We start from the raw sequence: 18,288 nt of genomic DNA, 5'->3' as shown, positions 1-18,288 counted from the left end.
GCCTCTGAGAGCAGGGCCAGCCTCTGAGAGCAGGGCCAGCCTCTGAGAGCAGGGCCAGCCTCCTGAGCGCAGGCCCCGCCTCTGAGAGCAGGGCCAGCCTCTGAGAGCAGGGCCAGCCTCTGAGAGCAGGGCCAGCCTCCTGAGAGCAGGGCCAGCCTCCTGAGAGCAGGGCCAGCCTCCTGAGAGCAGGGCCAGCCTCCTGAGAGCAGGGCCAGCCTCCTGAGAGCAGGGCCAGCCTCCTGAGCTGCCATGTGGGTCCCTACCTTTCCATTGTTCTGTTTTCATTAGCCACCCTGTTCTTCCCCTTGCTTTTGCAACAGGATGGGGACACACACACACACACACACACACACACACACACACACACACACACACACTCATCAAGGATTAGGAAAAAATAATACCCAGTAGCAGACTGAGCACTTCATTATTCAGATCAACACAAAAATTATTATATGAATTCTGAAGGAAAATGAACCAGATTTCTTTTCACTTTTAAAATGATGCTTTGAGTAAAACACAAAAGCAAAAAACCCACAAAAAACAAAAAAAATCAAAGAAACAACCCTCTGTTATTCAACACCATTGAACAAGACCCCTCAAATGTATTTATCTTTCTTGACCACAGTTATATATAATACAAATTACAAAATGTTCTCCTGATCTAAACTAGCAACGTGACTAGATTCATTATTCACTTCAAACTAATGAGATTATTTGTTCCACTGATGTTATTAATGGGTTGCATAATATCCATCAGATAAAATACTAATAAAATGTTGAAAGCAAGCAAATGAAGTCATCGTGGACCTCAGGAAGCAATGACTGAGGCTGCCACCACCAGCTGATTTGTAGGCAATACAGACTTAAATAATGGCTCGGACTTTCCCCCTGATATTATTTTGTGTGAGAGAAATACATTCGTGAAGCTCAAGGAGACTAACCAAATGTACAAACTTGAACTTTGAATGAATATGATGACATTTAAAGCTCTCGAAGGTCACACTCCTAACACTGAAATCATTTTGCTAGAATAAAAAACAATTTTAAAAGATTTGGAAAAGGAGTCATGTAATGTCGTTAGTACATATTTGCCAGAGGTAAAGGGTAGAGGGTATGACATAGTCGTATTCTGTATTTTATTAAAACCTATAATCAATTCTTGCCTTTCCTTATTGAAGTGGTCAACAATCATTAAAAAATATTGTCACCTACATGAAGCCCTGACATTGCTATATGTCTTGTGTGATTTCATCACACCATGTTCAACTCTGAATACATCTTTATAAAGATGCATTATTTAAAAAATACACTCATTAAAGTAGATGGTCTGTTAATTCTTTTTGAGAATATAAATATGTATGCAAGCATGCATATGAGGTGGCACAGTACTAGTTTGTGATGCAGCATTAATTTTTGGCTTGCATTCTATCCTGATGTACAATCAGATACAATAACCTATTAAATCTGACAATATTTTGACAGGAAAAGAAAAATCGGAAATTTAGTCTGGAATTAGGGAGCTGGCTCAATAGAAAACAAAACAAACACTTGTTATACAAGGTTGAATACAGGTTCAAATCCCCAGGAAACCACCATGTAATGCCAGATGCAGCAGGGTACATCTATAATCACAGTCTACATGCCTACAGCAAGAAGGAAGTCAGAAACAGAATCCTTCCAAGCTTGCAGGCCTGCCAACTGGGAGCACACAATTAAAAACAAGAAAGAGGATGGAAAGTGAGGTCTGATGCCTGAGTTTGGACTCTGACTTCCACATGTAACTATACTCATATACAAACACCATGAACAGACACACAATGCACATAAAACACAAACACATACATAAATACACACACACTTAAACTCTTGTGTATGTGTTGGCAATTTTTATTGGTTATTTATACTTCAAATGTTATCCCCTCCCCAGTTTCCCTTCTAAAAACCCCCTATTCCCTCCTCCCACCCCCTAACTCTTTGAAGGTGCTCCCCCAACCACCTACCCACTCCTGCCTCAGCTGCCTAGTGTTCTCCTATCCTGGGTCAGTAAGCCTACACAGGACCAAGGGACTGTCTTCCCAGTGATGGAAAGTCCATCCAGAGACTGCCCCACCTAGGGATACATCTGATGTGCTGACACCAAACCCAGACACCATTGCTTATGCCAAGAAGTGCTTCCTGACAGGAGCCTGGTATAGCTGTCCCCTGAGAGGCTATTTCAGAGTCAAACCAATACAGATGCAGATGTACACAGACAAACATTGGACTGAGCGTGGGGACCCAAATAGGGAAGTTAGGGCAAGGACTGTGATAGCTGAGGGGCTTGCAATGTCATAGGAAGAACAACAATATCAACCAACTAGACCTCCCATACCTCCCAGGGCCTAAACTATCAACTAAAGAATACACAGGGGTACTCATGGCTCCAGCTAGATATGTAGTAGACACAGCCTCTAAATGAGGTTTTTGATGTTTTAAATGTGTTTGGCAGCATAGTTCATATTGTATTACACTTTTAGATTAAATTCTCTCTTGAGAAGTTCGTTACTCTTATTCCACCCTTTTTCAAAGAGAGTTAAGGATTTGTTTGGCACCACCTCATCTTCCCATGCAGAACTGAGGGACCTTTTCCCTGTGACTTTTTCTGCATTTGATTGTTCTTGTTGTGGTCCAGAAGGCCAGATGGAGCTTTCCCTGGCCTCTTAAAAGGACTCCAACGCGGGGCGAGAAGACTCCAAAGGTAATGACAGAGCAGCCATGACTGCAGAGAAGCAACGGCTCCTGTCAGGATTTGGCTGCTTCCTCACTTACGTGGAAGGCTACTCAGAGTGGGAAGAACCAATGTTCATGCACATTGTTTTTATCTTTATTTTTTTGTAAGAATTCTGTCATCTTTAGCTGTCGACATAACTCCAAGTACATTAGGAAGAAGTGTGAGTCAAAAATTAGTGCTAAATCATGTGCCTAGTAGAACACATGAAACAGACGTATGCACTTACAAACACGCACATATTTTTTCAACAGAAAATTAACAAAACATTCACTTTATCTCCCGAATAATTTTTAAACATATATTAAAGTAGTACACAACACAAAACGGCCAACCAACCCTTGGGTTTCGGCGTTATGATTGCCCTATGATAGATAATTAAAACAATACTAATTACAAAAAATGGAACTGTTCTTAACAGGATATCATTTGAACGTAAAAGTGTATCTTAAGAACTCTACCTTGCTTTGGTATAGCAATTTCTCATCTGGACAAGCTTTCCCATGATAACAGCCAGTACTATCTATACGGGTTTAGCAAGAACATGGTCATCTCCCTCTCTCTGGGCCTCACCTTGTGAAGTCTGTCATCTCCATCATGATCATACACATCTGCTTGGCCAGCACAATGATGTCATTGCCGCTGTCATCCCACTTGGCCACTTCAGCATCCAGCTTGCTTTTTTCTTGGTGGAAAATTTCCACCTGCTCAGCTATTTTTGCTTTCTCCTCCTGTGGTAGTTGCGCCATGATGGCCTGTGTGGGTTACAGGGGGAGAAGCATGACTAATGGTGACAAAGTAATAAAAAACTGCACATTGACTCTGCTTCCTGTGGATGGCAGAGCCAGAGTCACGGAGCCTATAGGATGTCCCACTATTCTAGAAGATGCATGTGTTCTCTATTACCAGACCAAGGATGCAGACTAACCAGGTCCTCTAGTTCGCTGCCCCTTCCCTTACGTAAATGATAAAGACCCAGAAGTGCAGGCACACTGACAGTAGCAGAACTCCCCTGTCTGTTTGATGGCATATGCTTGTTCAAAAGAATCTATTCTTAACAATTTTTATATTTGGTCTCAGGAAACTTTTACCAGATGAAAGAATACACGTCTTTCAACACGGAAAGCTATTCAGAGAGGGGAAAAAGAAAAAAAGCCTTCTGTTGCTGGGAAGGAAAGACATTTTAAACAATATTTGAGCATCCAAGCATAGTGGGATGGAAAGATGTTTTATGAATAAAAAATGAAGTTATCTATAGAACAATGACATACAAACAACAACAAAAGTATCCCCTTATAGGGCATTTAAGGGATGCCATCCTCCATCTTAGCCATTTTTCCCATCTTCCTGGATGGATGCTTGCAAAGACTTTGCATACAGGTAGCCATTGAAATGGGAGGACATCCAGACTACTATCTCTTATGCAAACTGCTTATACAGGAAACATTTAGAGTTAAGAGAACACTGCTAGTCCAAAACACCAAGATCCTCAGAAAATTGTTGAGATTAACCTCAATACACAGTGTGTTTCCAGGGTCAGAACATTTCAGCTCTCAGATTTTCAGAGATTGGGCCTGCTCAAGCTGAATAAGATTCAGAAGCAAAAGTTGATTGGCAGAAGTTGCTGGATAAGAAACCGTAGGAAAGAGTGAAGGAATCTTAAAGAGTGAAGGAATCTTCTTGCTGTTCAAATTCTTCATTTGTAAATTTGCTGATTCTCTCAAATATATTTGTAAACCCCAAATCAATACGGGAAGCACTTCTCCAGTCATTTGCAAATGATGCAAGAATCAGAAATCTCTGAGTCACCACTATGTGCATTCCCAGATGATGCTGAACCAAGCCATTCTCTGCCTTCGTTCGGTTCCCCTACTGTAAACAGCACCCATTTTCAGTCTATTTAACATTACACTTTTCATATCTTTGTGCTGATTGTAGTGGTGACTCCACCATGCAAACTAGTTCCAAGCATGGTGCTAAATGTCTGCAAATACAAGCAGGTTTTAATGTGTCTTCTGGAAAAACCACAGGAGCTAGATAAGCTAGTTTAAGTTATGTGTTGGTGTTGTGCACCCTACGTTCAATGTCAGTGAATCAACAATATACGATATTTGCACAGAAACACCCTTAAAACCTGTACATGAGTTGATCAGATGAAGAAAACACTGTAATTTACATCTCTCCATAACCTATCTCTATATTTCTCCTGCAAGCAAAGGTTAGACAATTGCTTGTGTAAATATTAATAAGTGATTTATAGAATACAGCTACTGTAAGTAATAGTCAGACTTGTTGGTTAACCCCATTTTTGTAGCACGCTCCAAGCGAAGTGCTTAGCCTCGCTCACGACATTCTCCCATGACTACCTGTGAAATGATTCGCAGACGGAGCCTTTGGATAGCACGTTAGCTTTTACTCTAGTTCTGGGATTCATGAGGTCTCTAACGGCAGAACAAAGCTGTGTGATTAGGGAATCTAGTATGTACACAATGAACAATTAAAGTTATTCTACATGCACAGTTAAGCCACACAAAAAAATAAGTTAAAGAAAGTTTTCCTTGCTCACACTTTACACAGCCTAGTGTCCTGACTTGGTAGAGCTTCAGTTGAACAATTTTCTGAATTTAATTGGACTGTAATCATCTTTGGGTGGATTGTCTTCATGATCTCTAGATAAGTGTATAGGAAGTGTATAGGAAGGCAAACTGAGCATAAACCTCTTTGTGAGCCAACCAGAGGCCAGAATCTTCCGTCTTTGGCTATGGAGTAAGTTTCTTGCTGAGATATAGCAACAACAGCAAGCAGGACCACCTTCAAACATCTGCCTTGTCTTCCCTAACGACGGGCTGGGGTCAGAAGTTGTAAGGCAAATAAAACTTTTCCCTCCCCTAAGTTGCTTTTAGTCAGTATTTTGCCACAGTAACAGAAATAAAACTTGAAGCCAACACTGTTATTGTGCACATTATTTGGACATCACTCCTATAGATCATTTCCTACTCACCCTTATCATAGTAGAAACAACAAACAGGCTAGTCCCAGAGCCTGTGTGGCTATGGATAAATAGAAGACATATACTTCCTTGCAAAGATGCATTTGTCTGAGAATTATGGATACCAAACAATTTAATCAAAGTAACTATTCTAAGTATCCACATTTAGCCACGACAGTATGCACGCCCAAAGAAATTAATTAAATCACTAATACCATAGAACTTAATACAGTGAATGTGTACATTGGAGTGTGGACACTTTCCTGTCATAATATTTTCATCTCCTTTGTTAAACTTAGTACTTAATTATTAATGATCTTGGTTTTCTTTCTAATTTTTATTTGTTTGTTTTTTCTTCTTTTAGATACAGAATCTTGCTATATAGGACAGTCTGGCTTAGAACTCACTATGTTGACCAGCCTGGCTTTAAACTCAAGAGATCAACCTGCTTCTCTTTCTCCAGTGCTAGGACTAACAGCATGTACAGCCATCCCTGACATTCCCTAATTTTATTATTTTACTTTTAATTATTTGCATGAATGTGTATGATTGCAGTTTTGAACAAGTATGTATAAGTTCCTACAGAAAGGAGAAAAAGAGTTTAGATCAACCTGAATCTAGAGCTACCAACGATTGTAGGCATCCAGCATGGGTGCTGGGAACTGAACTTGAATCCTCTAGAAGTACAGCAAGCGTCCTTAACTGATTAGCCACCTCTGTAGGCCTCCAGCAACTTGGTATCTAATTTACATTACTGTCCCACCCTTTATTCCTAGAAGTGCTTCCCCAAAGAAGAGTCATTTCTCAGAGCAGAAGTTCAATGTCCTCTGACAGATTGCTTAAGGATCTTTCTGCTCAAAGCATCAATGTCACTCAAGACAATTCACCGGCAATGATAGGCAGTTTCTGAAGACACATTTCAGAAAAAAGGCTAGCCCCTTCAGAGCAGATTTGTAAGGGAGATGTTATTTTGACTGGAGGGTTGCTTGACCCGCATAATGCACTTAATGGGGTGTGACTGAGGTACAAGTGTCATTACGTTTGCCTCTGCTGTGTAGCTGTCGATGAGCTCAAGGCTTTTCTTGAATATTCTTAAAATGCTCTTGGCTTTTAAAAATTCATTATTGACCTTTTCTGAAGCTGGAATTTAAAAAAAGGTTATCTATAAACAGTAGATCACAACTGCAAAATTTGCAAGTTAATCAAATTAAAATTCAACACATGAGTTTTAATTAGGTCTTATCAATGTAACTCAGCAGTTTGAAATGTTAACACATTAAAGCCATTCTTGGTAGAAAAAAAAAAGAAGCCTGGCTACATTAAAATCAAATTCAATGTGAAATACATAACATATAATTCTTCATTCCCTCAAACTAAGGCAACATGAGAAAAATTATTTCCATGGCCCAGGGGAAAGAAGATGAATCAGCTTTCTTGTTCCTGTGATGTGATCACCAGAGGCACCTGCTAGTTTCTGCAGCCTTGATTTATACTAAGCAATCAGCATTCCTAAGGCTGTGTATCTGGCTGATTTGGGGTCCAAATTGAGACCATTAGAGACTAGGATACACAAGGATTCAAACCTTTGTCCCAGGTTCCTTGCCGTTGCTCTGGACAGCTGATCACTTATATTTTGTGACTCATAAATCTTCCCTATTGAGATCAAAGTGCAAATCACTGAAACAAAATAGCAGCCATTCAAATAGACCGAAACTCTCCCCGAACCTAAATCTCCGTGTCCAAGTCCCAGTGTCCACGTTTGGAATGCAAAGGTCCCTGAACTGGCAAGAATTGTTTTCTTAGGAAAAGAACAAAATTTATTACATAGGCTTTGAGTGCAAGATATTTATCAAAGGGATGAAAGCTCAATGTGATATTTCTCTTCACTTTAAAGCAGGATAATAGAGGTAAACAGTTGGGTTCTTTGACACCCCTTCCCTGTCTGAGAGTGTGAATTGGCCAATTGAGATATCCCTTCCATTGAAACATGCAAATCCTCTCTCATGCTTCCTTGAGTGATCCAGCTTTTCAATATTAAAGCATTTGGTTGGGAAGCAAGCAGAACTACCACCACTTTCATCACAGTGGAGCAATAGATAGAAGTGTAGAACAAAATCCGGAAAAATGTTGTAATGTAGCTCTTCTTAGGTCACTAGAACATAGAAATCTAACTGTATTATCATGATTATCAACCTGACATACCTACATCACTTGGGAAGAGGTTTCTTAATGTAGGGCTGTATTCTTTTTATAGAAAGTTGGCTGTGTGCATGTCTCCTTGTGTTTGTGGAGATGGGAAGGCCCAGCCTCAAAGTGTGCAGCACCAAATCTCGGATTTGGGGATCTGGACTATAGAAATGTAGAGAAAGCTGGGTGGTCACTAAACATGCATACATTTATTTTCTCTGATTTCAACTATGGGTATGATAAAATGCTTCGGTTTCCTGACTCAATTATCCCACAAAGACTGGACTGTAACATAGAATAGCGACCTAAATGAAATCTTTCACCCTCTCCATTGCTTTTGTCAGATATTGTATAACAGCAACAGATGTGAAACTGGGACTATAACGGATACCAGGAGTGTCTCCAGCATCAATATAAAAACCAGGGCAGGACCCACATAATACCCCAAATCTCAGTATCTGGCATGTAAGGGATCAGAAAAAGAAGGATCACAAAACCTTGTTGCCATCAACCTGTCAGAGGTAGTGGGTGAAAGAAATAGGAGAAACACAGCAATCTCCAGGTTCATTAATAGACATGATGCCAAAGGAATAAAGTGGAGAATAAAACCAGAATATGTACTGCCTTCTTCTGACTGTGCAATGACTATAGGTGCCAGTACACATATACACATATAATCACACCTACCAACAGCTATGTAAATAATATTCAAAAGTAGCACAAAGGGCCATATATGAGAAATAAGATTGCATTGGACAGCTATGTTAGAAGATGCTAAAGTTATTTTTCCAGCTTAACATCTTTTTATGTTAACTTGCATTTTCAGAAAAGGATGTGTTTCTGAACAAAAAAAAATGCCATTATCAGGAAAGACTGCTTTGAATACCTAACACCTGTCAAACACAAATTTGGCTTCCTTCAGGATTCTGACTAGCTTGTTAAACATTAGTAGTCCAAAGTTTAACCTTACCCATTTGATAATACCCTCTTATTCCCAACTTAGTAGTCATAATTCTATGTCTCTGCTGGAGGTTGACATAAGAAGCAAATTTGTTGGCTGTAAGTTAATCCAGAACATGGGACAGACCTCCAAGACAAATTAACAAGTGCCAAACAAGACAACCTGGTTCTTACGCTCTTGGTCTCTGATCATATTTCATTCTGAAAATAGGCACCAGAGTAAAGAAATGATTATCAAGAGGAACCATCCAAATTTTGTTTCAATCCATCATCACTGACTTGATGTCTAACATAAAAATAATGTGTGGAAGAGAAATATATGCAGTCTGTTCTCATTAAATATGAACATTTCACACCACCTTCTCAAGATGGCGATCTCAAAGCAAGATAAGGCTTATGTAATGTGTCTTATTCTTTGAGGGCCAACTCAGTAGAACCAGGGCAGGAATCAGTCAATAAAATTAACTTGTAATTGATTAATGTTTGGATGAATTACTCAAACTTGTCCTTTGTCATTGACATAAAAATGCTGGTTTTATTTAATTTTAAAGATGAGTTGGCTTGATTAATTAGTTTGGTGGTATGCCAACAGACTCAAAAGATTCTTGCTTAATGACCTTCCTGATTTTGAATGTTTTAAGCAAGATTGAAAAATCTGTAGAGATTTTTCGATTGACATTCTGTGCCCTTTCATACACTTTGATGTCACTATCTATGGTCAGAGGGGACCTTCTCTGCCAAACCAGGATAATGATCCAAGCTAGACTTTATTGAGCATTTACTACTATAAGGCAAGAGTTGTTCTATTATTCTGTAAAGATCAAGTAACCATCAAAAGAATACTGTCAGGAAGGTCTAGGGTTCACATTTGAAAGGCAATATATTTGAAAGGTAGAGAATTCAAGCAACACACAGATCTCAGAGTAGTACTAACATTCACTTTATAGATCAAAACCAAAGTTGTATAAAATCAGAGCCACTATGCTCTCTGTTCCTCTGATCAGTTAGAACCGTGTGAGTGCTAATCAGCGTTTTACCAGCGAGCAATACCCTCAGGCCTTGGTTTATTGGCACAGAGTCTCATCATTGACCAGCACTACTTTCTCCTTTTAAACTTTTGGTCCTCATCTATTCCTTCAGAACTCTAGCACGAAAACTGTACTCCAATTTACCATTATGTTTACACATATACTGGGGTGCCTCTGGTGTCCAAATTTTTACCTCTGTAGTGTCTATCAATCTACAGCTATATATTCTCAGTCATTTGACTTTAGAACAAGTATGTAAAGTTCTGAAATACATGAGAGAAACTTAGTTTTAGGTGAAGTCATTATGAACAACATACTTCCTTTGTGTCATCTCTACTTTCAACTCCTTGTTTTCTACTTTTCTTTCACAATTTCTATGACAGAATGGGATTCCTGGTATAAACAAAACCTACATTTTTCTCAAACAACTCTTTTTCAACCTATGATATAAATATGTAATTTTTGAATTATGTATATAAAATTGTTGACTTAGAATTGTTAAAAACAATTCTAATATCCAAAATAGGAAAATATGCAGTATTTGTCTCTCTGTATCTGCCATATTTTCCTTAATACTATAATCTCCATTTGTATTTATTTTCTAACTCATAACTTAATTTTCTTCTTTATGGTTGCATAAGATCCCATTACATACATGCTTACATTTTATTTTATCCATTCATCTGTTGAGAGCCACTTGGGCTGATTCTGTAATGTGGCTATTGTGCATAGTGCCTCAGTAAGAATGCATATGAAAGTGGGATAACATTTGAAATGTAAATAAAATATATCCAACAAAAATAGTGTCTCTGTGGCTGCTGACCTAAGAGTCTTTAGGGGAAAATCTTCAGGTGGTACAGTAGATCATATAATGATTCTAATTTTAGGTTTCTGAGACCCTTGTCATTTCCATAGTGGCTAACTGATTTACATTCCTCAAGCAGTGTAAATGACTTTCTCCCCCATATTCTTGCCAGAATTTGTTATTATTTATTTTCTTTCTAATAGCAGCTTTGACTCACATGAGGTAGAATCCTAGTGTGATTTAAATTTCCATTTGTCTTTTGGCTCAGGATCTTTTACATTTCCATGTTCACTAGCCACATTCCTATTTTGATAATTGTCTATGATTATTGTGTTTTCTTAAGCAAAAATGAAAAGATAATTAGAATGTAAAATTTACAGTTATACTGAAATTAGAATGGATTTACTCTATGAAAATAACCTTTAAAAAGGGATCATATTGCCCACTAGATCTGTAAAGTGTTCACAGCTATGCTGCAGGAAATACTTTATTGGCTTCTCCTGGGATACTCCTTATATCACTTGTGCTATCAACCAGGTCACTGGGTGTTCATTTGCTTGACAGAGCTGTTGCATTTTGTTCCATGATTCATGCCTTAAACTTAAAACTCATGAGTTTTTTGTATAATTTCTTTCTATCCCTTAGCAAAAATTTGGCTCTGGCAACAGGTAGACATTAGGGAGAAACAAAGATTTTTCTCTATCTAATACACTTGAGTCAACACGGTATTCACTGTGAAATATACTCAAGATTATAGAGCGATCTATTATCAAGCCAACAATAATGTAGAATTCTAATTCTCCATTTGCTGTTACCTCTTGTGCGATATCTGAACTTGGCAATTTTACTCAGCATCGTGGTGGGTAAGATGCAAAACTTACACATTAGATGACCTCTGCCTATCAAATGTCTACCCTCAAGCCAAATATAATCTGCTACACGTATTAGGGTATGAAGTACTTAGATGTAGCTTCTCTGTCCAATGGATAGAGAATGGGGAGTGTTAAAATGAATTGGGAGTTGTGGTGCTTGCTACTACCAGGAATAGTGTGCACTGAAGCGGTCACCAAAGCAGTAGGCCAGACCTTTGAGCCAAGGATATCTCAACTCCCAGCACCCATTAATTCAGAAATTTCCTCCATCCATTTGTGTGAATTTTTTCCTGGGCAGTTATCCAAAGTTGTGAATGCCCACGTACCCGTGCACTCTGCCCAGCAATGAGCTGGTCATCCTCGGTCTGAACACTTGTCCGACTCCGCACATCATAATCCTCTTGCTCAAAGTCAGAATCATCTTCTAGCTCTTCTGGAGTCTAAATAACAACATAAAAAGAGAAAATTAGTTGACCTTTACTCACACATTTCATTGTAAAGTCTAAATGCTTCCCCTTCCAAAAAAGAGTTTATAGCATTATACATGTAGTATGGCTACCTTTATCGGTATCATTTTCAAAATTATGGGACTCATACTGCCTCAATTTACCTACTCTAGATACATTTTATTTATTTCCTCTGACAAGTATAGCAAATGTTAAATTCGGCTTTTAACATGAGATGACTGCTAATCCAAGCAAGAATATACTTGGGAAAAATTCATGTCTATGTTAAGATAGAAATTAGTTCAAAAAAATTTATAGCATGTATCTAATATTATTTTCTATTCTAGTTTTCCTTTTCTAAATAAGCAATTAGTGATCTCTATGCCAGGGAATAGACCCCATAAAATACTAGATTTTATCAGTAAAGCATGGGATATTAAAAGTTTACATTTCATAAACATTCAACTCTTCTTAAGAATATATCACTGTGTGGCCCTCAGCATGCCAAATGACATCTATGAGTATTGGTTTCCCTCTTATAAATTGGTGATATTTTTCATTGTGCGCACGTGTGTGCATGCGTGCATGCATGTGTGTGTGTGTGTGTGTGTGTGTGTGTGTGTATGTGAAGTAAAAATCAATATTATTTAAGCTTTGCTAAATTATCTAGCTAGTTATCATTAATTTACTTGAGATAATTACTTAACATTTAATATAAATTTTTTTCCACAATAAAAAGAATTACTACAGATCTCACTATATAGATCTAGTTGCCTTGGAAATCACTATGTAAACCAGGCTAGACTTGGAGACCTGCCTTTGCCTTCCAAGTGCAATGATTAAAAATATGTGCCACTAAATGTGAGACAATGAAAAGCACCCTGGTTCTTGATTGAGGAGGCTTGAAACCTGGTGACCCTGAGAGATGGTAGGTGTTTCGCCTGACTCCTAGGACACAGGCCAATCACTATACCACAGTCCTCCATAGATTTGTGGCCATCAGCCCATCTACAGGTAGAGGACAGGATGTGACCACAGGCTCAAGACAGATCTCCACTATAATGAGGTACCTAAAGGCCTGGAGGTTGAGGCAATAACCTTTTCTTCCCATACACTTCTCCCTGAAAAAGGTATGTAATCTCAGACTCACCCTGAGAAGTGGGGTACAGTTTTACTCATCCACTTTCCGCCATGACAATAAATGCCTTAAAACCACAGACTGTCTCTTTTCATCTGGATCTGCAGTAGGGAGCCACAGAGAAGGCCTTCACCTACAGAGCTGCAGTACAATCTCCCGAAGAAAGCCTCCCTACACTCCTGGTGGTGGCAGCCACCAAGCTCCAGCCTATGGCAGTCAAGCCAAGGATTCTTCCCCGAGCGGCCAGCCGGAGCTTTGCCTTTTACCTCTCAGCCCCAGGTTAGATCGATTCTCAGCTCTTCTGCGGCATCCCAGTGGCTCCTGGATACCCAAGAGCCTGAGAACCCGAAGCAGCCTGTGGTAAGCGTGGTCATCTTCCCGCGTCCTGACTCCCCAAGCGACCTGAGCCTTATGGCAGAGCAGACATGGGACCCCACTAACCTCCAACTAAACCCAGTTTTAACAATAATTTTTAATATGAAAGCTATCAATTATGGTACAACATTGACGACTAAATAATTCTTTCACAGTGTTGATTCAGATTACACATAGTAAAGTGACAATTATTCTTTATTTATAACTAAGGAAAATAAAATAGAAGTACATTCAGTGACACATTCAATGTCTAATTTAGTAACAGAACCAAAATTTGGATGTAAATAATGACGTTCGTTTGACCCACCAATCACAAATGTCTTTGGTTTGGGCTCTTTTTTTGTTCACATTATAAATTGGGTAAAACCCTGAATAATAAATGGCAGAAAAGGAATAGAGGTAAATCATTGCAAATCATTAAAGTCTGTGTTGGAGATAAATGATAATAAATCTATAAGCCAGTCAATAAAAACCCTTCCCTTACTTATAGGTCAATAACATATATCAAGAGTTAACCATATAGTTTCTCTGAGTGCCACACAAACTCAAAAAAAGTTTCCACACACTCTTTCGGGTGGATAGTGGTTGATTTTTGTTTGTTTTGTTTTTCTTTTTAAACCATTTTGCAGATAGGAGACTGAAGAATGAGAAGTACTAAATTTTCTGGAAGCTTTCTAACTAGGTAGTCTGAAACATGCACTCAAGACTATCATATACTGCAAACTGTATGATCCCTTCAGAAGGAGATGTGGTTGATGAGAGGGTATTGGTGGGAGGACTCTGCTCATCTGTCTTCTGCAAATTATCTCTTGGTTTATAGCAGGAACTCCTCTGTCCTTCAATAGAAATTCCTAGGAGTCTGGCTTTCAATAGAGATACAGTATAGCAAGATTGATGACCTTGTTGGCCATCTGCCCATTTTTTGTGTGCTGATTTCCTTGGCATCCCTAGTCTCATTTACCAGGTGAAGTTACTGATGTAGCTGTGAGGTTGGTCAGGAATGCATTAAAAAAAGGGTTAATCTTGCCAGTATTGCATTAAGTCTACTGGTTTTCTGTGTTTGAGAGTAGAAAACCTTGGCTTCCTTCTCTCTGGTACATCAACCTCATTAGCATTCACTTAGCTATGGATGCTGTTTCATTTCTCAGCAATGTTAAAAGAATGGGAGGGGGTTTCTCAGCATTCTCTTGATTAGAATGGGAGTTTGGGTGAGAAAGGCAGAACCCAGTTTAAATAACTGGCTATATGTGTACTGTGGACAGAGGCAATTTTCTGTGATCATTTCTTACTTCTGCAATGTACTATGAAACCGTTGCTCCAAGTTGGAAAGTTCTGAGGACAGACGAGATGACAAGATTAAAAGGATGTTCATCACTACTTCTTAAAGTGGTGAGAAAAAAATGGAACCTCTCTCAGTAGAATGATGCCACAGACACCAGGGCCTGAACGACTGTGTCCAAATCCTACAGAGATCTGGGCATTTATACAGCTGGTGAATGAATAGCAAGTCTCACCTGGCAAGGAAGGCCAGTGACACTGAGATTTATGGAAATGGGGAACAAAAAATAAGAGGGGGTAAGGGGAGAATAAGGCAGGAGGGAGGGAAGGGAAGAGAGAGAGAGAGAGAGAGAGAGAGAGAGAGAGAGAGAGAGAGAGAGATTAAAGCAATAATTGGAAGGATTAAGGAGAACACTGGATTGGCAAAAATGTTTGCTAATCAAGCAAGAGTGAGTTTGGAATGGTGGCATCCTCATATCCATGACCTCTGAGGTTCACTTCACATAAGGGAATTCATACCCAGTACTGAAAATGTGGTCCAAAGACCATGACTGTGGGATATTAGAAACCCTAGTTGGAACCTACTGTTGTTTCATTAAAAGGTTAAGTCCTCAAGCAGTTTTTTTTTTCAGTATTTATGCTTATATTCATAGACTTGTGCTGCTCTCAATCTCAAATGGAGGTTACTTTTGCAGTGAATGGGGGTGATCCAGAGACAACTGGTCAAACTCCTGAGAATATATGAATCTGAGTGCTAAGCTTTGGGTGAGACATCTATATCAACCTTTCCCCTCCAATGCCTTAGGAAACTTTGAAGAAGAGTGGATGAGAAGGATGGAGGAACTGGGGGATGGGGGAAAGTGCTGTGGAAAGACATCTACTGTTGCCCACAGGAACTCACAGCTACTGTAGCTGCCTATACAAGATCTACAGAAAATCAGGCATTTAAGGAAGAGGAGCTCCCAAGGCATACTGATAGTGCAGGAGGTACTGGCAGTTGATAGCAGCTAAGGGAAGGACAACCACTCATTTTTCTTTGGGAATGTCACCAATAATAGGTAGCCCACGCCCCAACAGATAGACCCCCATGTAGATAATCAGCTCTAATCATAATCAGAAATTATAATTGATGATGATGATGATAGATGGCATAAAGTTTGGAGGGAGGTAAGTTTGAAAGAACCTAGAGGGTAGGAATTGGAGTAGTACATCTGATCAATAGCTCTTTATAAGTGTAAGAAGTTTTCAAAAAAATTAAATAAAAATGCTACTTGTTAAATCCTGGGTTTAGTTATATAATAAATCTGTAACCCAAACACCTGGGAGGTGGAGGCAAGAGGATTCCTAGGCATGGCAAGTGAGCCAGTCTAGCCAAAATTGCAAGCTTTGGGTTCAATGAAAGACTTTGTCTAAAAATAAATAAATAAAGTAAGGAGCAATAAAGGCAGACAGCTGAGATTGAACTGTGGACAATAGGCATGTGTACCCATAAACATGCCTACACACACACACATATGGTCACACGCGCGCACACGCGCACACACACACACTAAAATAAAATATCTTGATGTAGGCCCAGGGGTTCTGATTTTGTATTCCAGTCGCTAGCTACAAGTCTTTGGAAAATGACTCCATTTTGTTGCTTTGATATCTCCTTGGTCATAAAATGAATGCTATAATTGCCATTTTTCGTTCTTGCCTTGTAGAACTCCTAAACACAGATGTATATGAAATTACTTTGCAAAATATAAAAAATGAACAAATACATAAATGATAATGATAATCAGTATGCTTAATAAAACATAACACCTAATAACAATAATAACAATAATAGCAGCTATCTATCGTCATTTACCCCACACTGTGGGACGACCAGTCAACTGCTGAATTTAATTTGTATAACATAATGAAATACACTCAACTACTATTTTATGGATGTATGAAGTATGTCAGAGACTTTGCACTCACCAGGAAGAGATTCTTAATGAGAAATGAAATAATCCAGATTAAGTTCGATATTGTCTTTTTTTAATTGATATGTGAAGAGTCATCCCATTTTAGGTAGCACTATTCAGTAAGTAGAAAGTCCTGAACATTATAAGACAAGAGAAAGCCACCACAGATTAAGCAAGTAAGCTAACTTGCACTTATTTCTTTTTATTAATGATTTCAGACATAACTAGCTGCTTAAGTTTCTGCCTTGACTTCCTTCATTAATGGACTGTAACATGGAAGTGTGAGCCATTTAATCATAACTCATCTCTTATCCCAATATTTTATCATAGCCACATAAATGAAACTAGGGTAACCTTCAAACAAAATATCTTAAGTATCCCCATTAGCAATTGGTAGAAAGAAATAGAGGAACCCACTATCTTCACGATCACAAATATCACAGGCAAATGGATTAACGTGAAATATTTTTGTGTCTCTTGAACAAGACCAAATCCATACAGGTTGCACCTATAAATAGTTCTGTGAATGCACAGGCTTCTGTTTTTTTTTTTCTGTTGGGTACAAACTAAAGAATACATGGTAAGCTATAGATGATTTAGAAGTGGTCCCACAGGAATAAGTTGTGTATTATTAGATGAAGTTTTAAGAGCATGTGTGTTCCACTGGATGGAAACTAGAGACTTGAGACCCAAACTTCAATTACACAACTTGTTATTTTGAAGGAAGTCTTTTCAGTAGAATCAGAATATCACCATGGGTACCGAGTGTCACATCCCAGTGTCCTGGATCTACCACAATCTTTCTATTGGGCTGTGAACATATGTCCTTTTTATAAAATACTTTTCATCATCCCCAATCTATTTTCTATGTCTGAAAGGAACATTAAAGACATACCACATAACAGTTGCAGAGCTCTGGTTCTTAGCACTAGTAAAGAAGCCAAATGCATAGCTACTGAAACAAAATGGGATGTGAATGGGTTTAGAATTGTTTTACTTGTACATATAAGAAAAATATATTAAGGAGCACTTTTTAAAAAAGAGTTTCAAATGCATGTGAGAGTCCCATTGAAAGAAGAGATGGAATGTTCAAGTTGACTGGCTAATTTGTGTGAGTTACAAGAAATAACTTCCCAGTAGCAATGTATAACACTAAAGTGGATTATGAACAAAAAATAAAAATAACTAAAATTAGAAATCTAAAACCAATATCAACCAAACAGCAACAAATCAACAACAAAACCTCTCCCAAGTTGGGACTAATTGACCAAGGGGTTGCTGTGAGAGCATCCTAAGTGATCTTTCCACTGAGTATTGAGACTCTTACTTTGTATACTGTATTCTCACCAGCATTGTCAAAGAGGTCCAATTTAGATCTGAAAAAAAAGTATCAAGTCTTTGTTCAGAACTCTCCTAAGCCTTCCATTTCTTCTATGTGGTTCGTCAGTTTCCACAGCTTCCCAAATGGACCAATTACAAAGCTTT

At 38.7% G+C, this 18,288-nt stretch overlaps 1 protein-coding gene across 4 annotated transcripts in view; it reads right to left on the bottom strand.

The window, feature by feature from the left end:
* Ctnna2 (catenin alpha 2) overlaps positions 1-18,288 on the bottom strand; it is a 1,084,017-nt gene that overhangs the window by 49,421 nt on the left and 1,016,308 nt on the right. For all 4 annotated transcript variants that reach the window (XM_032906324.1, XM_032906321.1, XM_032906322.1 and 1 more), the window contains 2 exons: positions 11,938-12,051; positions 3,344-3,525 (listed from right to left, as the gene is read on the bottom strand). In XM_032906324.1, coding sequence (XP_032762215.1) covers positions 3,344-3,525; positions 11,938-12,051 — 296 coding nt within the window. The remainder of the gene's footprint in view (positions 1-3,343; positions 3,526-11,937; positions 12,052-18,288) is intronic.

The sequence above is a fragment of the Rattus rattus genome, chromosome 6, assembly GCF_011064425.1.
Source record: "Rattus rattus isolate New Zealand chromosome 6, Rrattus_CSIRO_v1, whole genome shotgun sequence".
Lineage (NCBI taxonomy): Eukaryota > Metazoa > Chordata > Mammalia > Rodentia > Muridae > Rattus > Rattus rattus.
Note: the sequence above shows the minus strand (reverse complement) of the source record. Positions and strands in the feature narration are given on the sequence as shown.